This window comes from Cariama cristata, unplaced genomic scaffold, assembly GCF_000690535.1.
Source record: "Cariama cristata isolate BGI_N322 unplaced genomic scaffold, ASM69053v1 scaffold3866, whole genome shotgun sequence".
NCBI lineage: Eukaryota > Metazoa > Chordata > Aves > Cariamiformes > Cariamidae > Cariama > Cariama cristata.
In genome coordinates, this window is record NW_009620218.1 from 1 (window position 1) to 10,729 (window position 10,729).

Here is a 10,729-nt window from a genome sequence, read left to right on the forward strand (position 1 = left end):
TCCCCCCCCCAAGACAAACTTGCTGTCAGCTGTGGATGTAAACCCCACCGAGCTTTCCCATATAGGCCGGGCGTTACAGACGGATGAAACGTTATCGAATGTGACAGCGTATTACGCATCTCTCTCTCTCCTTTTAAAGGGCTTATTTGCTCAGCCGATAATAGAACGTTTACAGGATGCAGAGTCATGTAAAGCTTAGTAAAGTAAGCGATGTTTGCTCGTTCTTTAAAAATTTGTGGGTTTTTTGGGGGGTGTTGGATTTTTTGGGAAGGGGACAAAGTGGCATACAGCTGGAAGCTGTGGCCTTGCTTACAGTTACGTGCGTAAGCTGATCTCTTTTTCTTTCTCTCTTTCTCCCCACCCCCCCCCCGGTAGTACTTACACCAAAAATACGTTTGTGATTCTGTAAGGCTGGCCTCTGCCTTTTAAAACGGGAGGCCTCTCCGAATCTTAACTATTTTTACCAAACTTCTCAGGGAATGATAACTGCCACCTTTTCTTTTTCTGACCCCACATATTCAATAAAACAGCTGCACGTCCTTTTACCTTCTTGGGTAAAGGGCCTGGCAGCAGCAGACTGCCATAACCTGGTACTCACCGAAATGAGTTGCCTGATGCCTTGCTCAGCACCAAGGCCTCCGACTGTAAGGGCAACAGCATGTAGGAACGATTATCTAGCGTCAGAAGCTAAGGTGATACAGAGAGATACTGTTGTGCCACTGATCCAGAAGGAAAGCTCGGGGAGGGGGGAGGCAGAGAAAAAAAGCCACCATTTCCTGGGGCGTTACGCAGCACTTTAGGGAAATCTCATGTAAATGAAACTGGTTGGTTTTCTTTTCTCTACTCTCCAACCTCATCCGCCCCCATACAGTGGTAAGTTATGGTGGAGTGATGCTTTTTTTTTTTTAGATAATAAAGATTGCCTTAATTCTTTTTTTGCTCCCACTAATTAGTTATAATTGGGGGGGGGGGGGTTTGCATACAAAAAAGAAAGTTATTTGTTGTATTGGGTTGTCTGAACTAATTTTTCACTTATGTGGCTATCATCAGGTAATTTCCCTTCCCCTCCCAAATCAATTTCTTCTATCTTGAGAGGAGAATGAAGCACCAATTTACTTGATTTGCATGAGCTTAATTTGAAACTTTGTAAAAACGCCCATTCTCTCCTCCTGTTACCTTTACTTTTAGCAGAATTCCTGAAGGAAGCTTCTGCTACCGTGTCCATCACTGTCAGCTTGAACAAGGACGATGCAGCCTGGAACAGAGAGAGTTGAGAAGTCTCAAGTATATTTTAAAAAAATATATAATTACAAACTGATCCCTATTACAGCAAGATAACATTCATGATGCAGTGCTGTAGTATAAGGGTTTTATTTCCACTTCCTTTCTGTATGGAGTGGAGCACTTACAGATTTAATTCTTCCTCTAGGCTCTCTTTATTTGTGTTTTACTCCCTGTGAAAAGAATGCCTTTGATAATACCATTTTAAAAAAGCTTTCGTATTTCTGTGGCATACTTTCTCACACTCCGTGCTCTCCAGCTTACATGATATACTGTGGTCTTTTCCATGTTCCCACTGACGTAGTCAGAGACAGCTATAGAGCTCTCTTGTGGCGTAAACCTTTTATTTTCTCCTATGGTACGCTTAGCAACAAAGTTTGTAATATTCCAATCCCCTATAATTGCAATGCAACTGCAGTTTAGACTTCAAATTCTGATGTATTTTCATAGGAGGGCATGCAAGTCTTGGAACGGGTTGTTCACCTGGTATTAAACATCTCTTCAGTACGCTGTTTGGGAAAGTGCTTTATGGTGCAAATCTCTTGCTACCAATAAATCAGTAGTTAGCAGGACGAACGTTACTCAGAGTGGTATTTCAATGCTTGTGTTATGAGCTGATGTCTATTCGCTTTGCACACCCAAATTCCAGTCCAGGTCTTCACGTAATGCAAATCAGATTACTGAAATCCCGGGTATGCTGATCAGGAACAGCCTGTCAAGACTTACTCATGGATCTAATCTTAACTCTGAATTTAGTTTAAAATAGTAGTATTGTTCCTTTACCGTAATGCCTCATTCTCATTTTCCTCCTGAATTAATAGATTTTTCCCTAGGTAACTCTGACAAAAGTAGTATTATGAGTGGCTGTACTGGTACTGCCCAGGTGATTAGACAGCTCTGCAAAGTCAAGCGATTTAATTTTTTTTCTTAACTACTGCCTGCCTTTTTTTCCAGATCTAATAATACAATGTCAACTGGAAGGGTACGAACGAAAAAAAAGGCATGTCCTTCAGACCAGTCTCCGGACAACCTTCCTCTGAGGAGTTCTGGAAGACAGGTATTTATAATAATTTAAAGACACGTGGGTTCGTACTCCGGTATTTTTTTATTTTCTGTTGACATTGATAAAGAAAGTGGGCTTCATCGTGCCTAAGTTAGGACTTAGAGTGCTTACCCAGAGAGAGGGAGAATTAGTTAATTCTGTGAATAAGCAGGCCAAGTGTCTCATTTGTGGATAATATTCAGAAAAGATAAATGCTCAATATAACCTGTAAATACTTGGATGTGTTAAAAATACAGTCACAGATTTCTGTACAGCCAGACAAAGCTGTCTGCCCATCCAGACAGAGGCCTAAACCAACATAACACACAGTACCTTTGAGGCCCAGAAGAGACATTTGGTATACAGCTTTTTATCTGGAGTCCAAAAAAAGCCCCAAGCCTACCCTAATATTTTATTTGAGGTGCAGATAAGATTGCCACTAATTAATACCAATAAATATGTGAAGAAGAGATTTTCTTTTTCTGAAGGAGAAATAGAAATGAACGCATGACATTTGACTCATTAGCACGTGATGGAGCTTAAAATACGATTTAAACTGGAAGCTTTGCTTATAATTTCTTCAATGGCATCAGTTAGACTAAGGCAAGGCGTTTCTAGCTTTAAATGATATTTCCAGCCTTACTGGTGGGGTTTTTTTTGGTAGAAAAACTGACCTAGTTTGACAGCTGTTTCATGCTGCAGCTATTTCACAATGGATACAAAAAATTTTCATTAGTACCATTTTAACCATTTGATGCTACCCACAAGCTGCGAAAGTATCTGAGTGCCATTTTGTAGAAGTGGCATTTGTGTCGCTTTTGGTCAGTTTTCAACTGTTCTGTATTAGGTGAAGAAGAAAGCGGCTGAAGCAGCAGATGATGATGATGAAGCGTCAGAGAAGAAATACAGAAAGTGTGAAAAAGCTGGATGCACTGCAACATGTCCCGTTTGCTTTGCCAGTGCAGCTGAAAGGTTTGTTTCTTTTTATTTGTTTTCCGTGGACTTTTCTAAACTTGCAGCTGAAGTTTAGGATCCTAACTATATCCTCAAAAAGCCCTTTGTTTCTAAAAGTAGGGGGAGAATCGAAAGGTACTAATAGGAGTCTTAAGATGCCAGGAAAGTGTCACAAGTTATTCCTGTTGTGGATAACTTTCTACCATGCAAGTTGCTAATTCAGATATAGAATAGCTTTAGAATACGCTTATTTACGTTATTAATGGTGTTTTCTGGAACACGCCTTGCCTCTGTGAAACTGAGAGCACAATAGTGTAATCTGAGGAAGCTACACTTGCTTTCAAGATGGAAAATGAAACTGTCATTTACTGCAGGAAGTCTTTATCGCTCTTTGGTTGGAATGCTTTGCAGTCCGAGGTGAGATTCTGACCCTGAAATTTTAGGTCTTGGGAGAGAGTTGTACTTATTTGAACTGTTTGTTCTCCAGCTGTTCGTGGCTTTCTGTGTCCTTGCACAAGTCCTTTCACATTCTGACCCTGGCCATACTGAATGCATGATACTGGCAAGGTGTATCTATAATAAGCAACACATTAGACCTCGTTATGCAGTAGGCAGACTGTCATTATATAGCATTCCTCCCTCCCTGGTTAATTGAGACAAGCTTTCCTTGTTGTATTTGTTTTCCAATGATATAAAACAATTCAGTGCTTCATTTAGTTACCTACGTGGATCGTTCTTTGGTGGCAGGAGGTCAATGTATTCTGAATGTTGTCATAGGAAAGCCAAGTGTTTTGGCAGTTGCATAGGCGACTTATAGGGGAAATGAGTCGCCGAGAGATCAGCATTGGTGATATTACATTTTTTATTTAGGAAACAATAGATACTGCTTAGTCATCTTTCTGAATTGTTATTTTACTATTTTGATTTCCACCCCTCCTACCCCCCCCCAAGTACATACTTTCAACATTATTTATTTGAGATGAGATCACTTCATGGCTAGCTATTTCAGTTAGTAGCTTAGGTCACTGCTTTTTACCTCGTGCATTGAACCATTGCATTGAGTTTAATGAGAGTTTTCCAAGTGAAGAGAGATTGCTTTGTCTGATGAATATAATCCTTGCTAATGGCTATTTCTGTCTGAGAATAAATGCTCAGAATGTGTACTGCTTCCTCGGGGTTTTCTCTCATTGGGTTAAAATCGCAGCCAACTCGGTCACGTGAAAAAAACAGGCAACATCTGGTTTGTGTTCAGATTTGCCTTTATAGTTTCGTCAGTTGTTCTGGGGACGAGATGGTCTAATGATTTATGAATCAATTGATCACACGTACAAGAAAAATACTAATTTAAATGATCCCTCCCACCCCGGCACTAATATCAGAACAAACTGGAACAAAGTAAAGGAACTGTAAGTTCCTGTGGAGAGGGACTTTGTCTTCTTACACATTTGCAAAACACTTAGTGTGTCACAGCACATATCGTACGAGCAAACCTACTTCATGTTCAGGAAATGTCTGCTTAAAGGGTATTAAAGACAGGCTCAGTTGACCATTGTTAGCAGGAGGTTGCTGGAAGCCAGAGCAACTATAAAACTGCACATTGTGTACATTTGGCCTCCTTTGCATCTGGTGTTGCTTAGTTTGGAAACTGGAAATGTTTGAGACAATTGAAATGATCTTATTGTTATTTGTATGACTGTAGCGCCTTGTGCAAGTCAGCTTTCATGAATGTAACGTAAAGCCCTGGCTTGTCCTGAATATTTTGTTCATGTTCTAGAATGTGCTGCTGTCAATAGAAAGATTTTTTTTTTTCCTAAATTTATCGTAAGACTATTTCTATGTCTTCTGCGTTACAGATGTGCTAAAAATGGCTATACGTCTAGATGGTATCATCTTTCCTGTGGGGAACACTTCTGCAATGAATGTTTTGACCACTATTACCGAAGGTAGATTTGCCAATTAAGGTGGTGCCTTTTTGGTGCTTATTAAAATTTGGCAGACGTTACAACTGTTACGTTTATGTACATGATGTTTCAATACAAGGGCTTGTCCTCCGTGCTTGCTTTAGTCAAAGTGAGGCTTAGATATTGGTGCTAAAACTGCAGGTGTTGCATGGACTAATCATCGACTTAAACACAGCAGTGTGAACAGAAGCCGTTACTTTAGGCAGGCTGGTTTGTACGTACAGTTATTCTGAAGCTTTTTGTCTTTTTTAAAACAACATCAGAGAATTTTAAATTGTGAGAACAGTTTTAAGTAAATCTATTTTCCTTTATAACGCAAATCCACTTTACAATGTGAGTTCAGGAGACCTTGCCTCTCTGTAACATCACATCAGTGAGCGGATTTAATTCTTGCGGTTCAGTGACCGGGGAGACTGTGGTCGGGCTCACGGAGTGCTTTCAGCTCCAAGCCTCTTCCCATTTGAGTGGGAGTCCAGTCCAGCTCTTCTAAGACTTTTGGGTGCTTATGTGCTCAGCAGTATCTGTGACTCAGTCCAGGCTTTAGGTACTGGGAAGTGTGCTCCTGATCCAGAGGACAGGATGCAATCTGTTGCTATCGTAAGAACCATGACTTTCACCTTTTATAACAGGAAAAATATAGGACTCTCTACAGCCTTATTTCTCTGTCTTTATATAAAATGTTTAATTTTAGAATAACTGCTGTTGCTTGAAATGAACTAGATATTCAATTTTCTGATTGCTCGCTGTTTTCTTTTCTCTGTCTTCTTAGCCATAAAGATGGTTATGAGAAATACACTGCCTGGAAAAGGATCTGGACAAGTAATGGTAAAAGTGAGCCCAGTCCAAAAGCCTTCATGGCTGATCAACAGCTTCCTTACTGGGTAAGACAGAGAGTGATTTATTTAATAGGGTATATTCAATGTGATGTTCTGGTCTGAGTTTCTGATACTGTATGTTCAAGCTGCAGGTCAGCTGAGTTTCTGTGGGGGGTTTCTGGTATTAGAGGACTGTGGAAATGCTCAAGATAATAATTCTGATCAGCTCTTCCATTGTTGGGGACCTTCTCCACACCCCACAAAGAACCACCTTCTGTTGCTTTTCAGTGAAGTAGCAGCTAAGATCTGTGGTGTTCAGGTAGAGTAAGACTTGGCAGGGAAAAGGGAGGATACCAGCTTCAGGAAAGTATGAGCATGAAAGACTTCCAAACCAGATTTTGCGTTTCCCTCGTAAAGGCAGCAGCAGAAGAGAGACTGGAATGGAAGGAAGTTTGGTGGTAGTGGGGTTTTGTTGTTGGTTTTGAGGTGGTGAACAATGTGTTTTTGCAGTAGTGCTTGCAAAACCCGCTGAAGACCGTAGTAACTGGGTGTTGAATTAATTTTGGAGTTGGGTTCTGTGGAGAAAGTCAGTCTTACAGGAGATGGGTGCAAGGTTTCTGTATACCAAATGTCTTACTTGTGACCTGAGGATTACATGAGAGCGAATTTAACGAACGTATTTGACAACTTTCTCACATCTCGCTTCTTTCTAATTGGTTAGTTATGGTTCATTAAGCTTATCTGTAATCAGACAGCAACAAGTAAAAACATGTTTGTTTCGTGACTTGTAGGTGCAGTGCACAAAGCCAGACTGTGGTAAATGGCGTCAGCTGACAAAGGAAATCCAGCTGACACCACAAATAGCAAAAACCTACAGATGTGGTATGAAACTGAACAATTCCACCAAGGTAACACAGAGGAGTTTTGCTCATATTGAAACTAACAAGTTGATATTTCTTGTTTGCAGACATTAATTTCTTCCTGTTTGCTGCTGAGTGTTTCTAATGTCAAAATGATTGCCTGATGGCCCGGAGAGCTGCAGAGTGACAGGCCTACATGCTGTTTGGACTTTTTGTTACCCGACTGGAAATGTCAAGAAACAAGTATCTGGACTATCTTTGTCTGCACAGTCAATTGTAAAATCCTCCATTCTGAAGCTGTGGAAAGATTATCAGCAGACATACACCAAAATGTTTATTTTGGTTTTCTTTGGCCATACTTCTTGTTGAGGACAGCATTTGAAAAGCTCCATGAGCTTTTATTAATTTCTAGCACGTCTGTCCTGGGGCTTTACATGAAAACTTTCAGCTCTGGCATGAAGATCACTGTTGAAATTTGAGAGTCCTTATAGTGCCATAGACTCCATATAGTTAAAAACATAACATGAAAACACTGACCGTATGAAAACCAGAAGGGTCAGCATTTAATCTTGAAATTTTTGTCATAAAGATGCTCTTAAAATAAATGAGAAACTTTCTTTTATAGCCTAGACTTGAAAGGGTCTCTCTGGTATATGTGGGATATTTCCAGAATTTTTCTATAAAATTCCATATTTTTTTTCATTTGTTTGTTTGTTTCAGTGTTCCGTTCCATTTCATGGAATAGAATGTATATTTTAATGTCTGATCATCAGAAACTCACTTAACAAGTGAGAAACATTTTCTGGAGTGTTTTTGCTTTATGGTGTGTTGTGTTTTTTAATGATGCATTTCTCTACTATTTATTTTTACTAACATAATCATCTCTGCTACAGAAGAGTAACACATTTTTGGTTTGTTTTTTAAGTTTAAAGAGCTATGGCATAGACAAATTACTTTGGTTTGTATGTAATTTTTGTCGTACAGCTTAAGAAAATAGCTCTGATACCGTTCACTTTTCTTTCAGACTGAGGGCTCAGACCAGTGTTCTATGCCTGAGGACTTGGTGAGTAGTGGCTGTTCCTCCTCATTTGTCCTAGAACATGAAAGCAATCTTAAAGCACGACATATTTCTTTCCTTTTCTTGGTCCTTTGGCCAACTGTGGTGTATTTATGCATTTTGCTGAGGAAACTGTCAGACGCTATCTGCAACAGAGCCTAGGGCCTTCTACTTTCTCATCTCATTCCTCTTTTCCCTTAGCGTACCAGTTAGCTTTCAGGTGGTGCGTGGTGTCTTTGAGTTGGGCCTGTGATTCAAGGTTTACTCCTAATTCTCACTTTGGATCAGGCAAAAGAGTATTCAGTAGCCAGCTTTCAAATAAAATTCCCCATCCTAAAATTTCCCTGTCTTTCAGGTGGTTTCTATCTTTAGTCAAGCTAGTCTCCTCTTTTTGAAGACTGCGAGAGAACATCAAAATGTGTTTTCTCTCTCCTCTCCCTCATAATACAAAACTAGACTTGATGAATGTTGGTGTTTCGATGGATTTATGATCGTGTAACCCTGCATTTCAGATTTAGTATGATCTGATGTTCAATAAGCCAATGTTGACAAGCGTACCTGAGGTACCTCCATCCCAGGAAACATGTTCAAGCTTATCGTCGACTCTCGTAGAAGCTTTGTGGTTTTGCTTCCTTAATGCATGCTTGATTTGTAAATTAAGGCTGAATCGTTAGCGTTCGTTAGGGTTTTAGAAGGTCTTTGATGGGGATAGCAGAATCTAAATTAAATTGATCAGTTAGTGTAAGCTTTTCTAAGTTCAGATTTCTGGATGCATAAACGATTGTCAGTGTTTTATAAAGGGCCTGATAAGGCACAGATGTGTTGTCACGGCACGTCTCATCTCTTTGCTTTCCACGCGAGTGTGGAGTTTGTGTAGTTTCAGCTCCATTTCTGAGGAAGAGATTAATGCTACAGGTTTTCTGTGTCAGGCTGAGGAAGGGGAAAGAGGGAGAGAAAATGTCTTTATGACTTGCAATTCTGAGATTGGTACTTCTAGTGCTTTTTGGTCTCAGTTTTGGAGCGGGGAGGGGGGGAATTGGTTCATTTTCCAACGTTTTCAAAGTACTGACGTGTTCTCTTCTCCCCTCTTTCCTTCACTTCTCCGCTTGGCCAGAGAGTGGCTGAAGTTTCAGACCATTGGTGGTACTCCATGCTCATACTCCCTCCTTTGCTGAAAGACAGTGTGGCAGCTCCCTTTCTAGCTGCATATTATCCAGACTGCGTGGGCATGAGTCCATCCTGTACCAGCACTAATCGCTTACCTGGTGAATCCAACCTTGTGAAGTTAGAGCACTTAAAGAACGTGCCTAATTTGACTGGTAAGGGCCATCTGCAGGGCTCTGTTGCTTAAATAGGTGTGATAAACTTTGTCTTATAACTGAGTTTATAAGGCATATAATGCTCCTGATTCAGAAATATGGGTTCTGTTCTCAGCACTAATACGTACTCCCAGTGTGACTGCCTCTGTACTTCTTTGATGCAATTTACTCGTTTGTAAGATAAAGGTAATACATTTCATATGGCATTTCTTTAGGGAGTAAGCACAGACTGCATAGGCTTTTTCTTTACCACCTGTCATTTGTTCGTAGAAATGGGAAATTAACATGCGGGTACCTAAAGATTTTTTGCCTTCTTAAGGAAATGAAGATTTATCAAAACAAAACGTGATTCTGCTAGTTTTGATATTGTGGATCTTTGGGGCTTTGGAAAAAAGGATTTCATTTCTTAAGGCACTCAGATTCTGTTTAGGGCTGTGGGTTTTTTTTGCTAATGACAGCTCTGAGACTGACAGCCTCGGAGTACGGATCTGCAGCATAGGTCAGGTATGGAGAAAGGTAATTCAGGATTCCCATACTCATCTCAGAGAGACTGCTTTGAGGAAAATTCAGCTTCTTTGTTGTCTTAGCAGGCTTTGCTCTCCTTAGGTGCTGAAAGTAAATCTGTTCATCTATTCAACAGTTATTTATCTGCTTATCAGACCGAAAACTTCATTACACAGACCTACCAATCCTGCACATGGAAGACGATTACTTTGAGTTACTACCCACTCTGGGCAGCAGTGGGAGTTGAAGATGAAAGGGGTTCAGAGTACTGCAGGAGCATGTACAGTGATGCTAGCCCTTAGACTCAAGTTTAGATCCTGTTCCCTGTTGGACTTATCATGGCATCTGAGGGCATGTACCATTTCTCTGACAAAACATAAGCTCTGATAGGTCCAAGACGTACCCATCAGGTAGCAGGATAGTAATTAATACTGCACAGCCTAGAGGGTAGGAGAGGGGAGAGCAACATAAATGAAATCATTCTGAAGGTGGCTAGAGGCTGGAACGCTTCGTTACTTGTTTAACTGTGTGAGGTCAGTGGATCGTCTTAGAGGGAAAAGGATGTGATGACAATATGATGGAATATGACTAGTTCTTGGTGTGTCTTTGTTCAGTTCCAGGCATGAACAAGTATTTCCAGCCTTTTTACCAGCCCAACGAATGTGGGAAAGCACTTTGTGTGAGGCCAGATGTCATGGAACTGGATGAGCTCTATGAGTTCCCAGAATATTCACGAGACCCTACCATGTACTTGGCTTTGAGAAACCTGATTTTGGCTCTGTGGTACACAAACTGCAAGGTAAGAGATGCCAATAGTCAGTTAGTTTGTTTACAAATAATAGGTCCTTTTGGGGGATGTGGACTCTCTTCTTAGGGATTGGACTGTCTTCTTGGATGTCTCATTATGCACCAGAAAATTTGCTCCCATCCTGCTGA

The 10,729-nt window shown here is 40.5% G+C and overlaps 1 protein-coding gene across 2 annotated transcripts in view; it reads left to right on the forward strand.

The window, feature by feature from the left end:
• Nucleotides 1–2,248: 2,248 nt before the first annotated feature.
• KDM1B (lysine (K)-specific demethylase 1B) overlaps nt 2,249–10,729 on the forward strand; it is a 23,381-nt gene continuing 14,900 nt past the window's right edge. Inside the window, exons 1-8 of one of the 2 annotated variants that reach the window (XM_009701527.1) lie at nt 2,249–2,338; nt 3,171–3,295; nt 5,131–5,220; nt 6,008–6,119; nt 6,845–6,961; nt 7,938–7,976; nt 9,085–9,289; nt 10,408–10,592. In XM_009701527.1, coding sequence (XP_009699829.1) covers nt 2,249–2,338; nt 3,171–3,295; nt 5,131–5,220; nt 6,008–6,119; nt 6,845–6,961; nt 7,938–7,976; nt 9,085–9,289; nt 10,408–10,592 — 963 coding nt within the window. The remainder of the gene's footprint in view (nt 2,339–3,170; nt 3,296–5,130; nt 5,221–6,007; nt 6,120–6,844; nt 6,962–7,937; nt 7,977–9,084; nt 9,290–10,407; nt 10,593–10,729) is intronic. The other variant, XM_009701528.1, reaches the window with a different exon arrangement.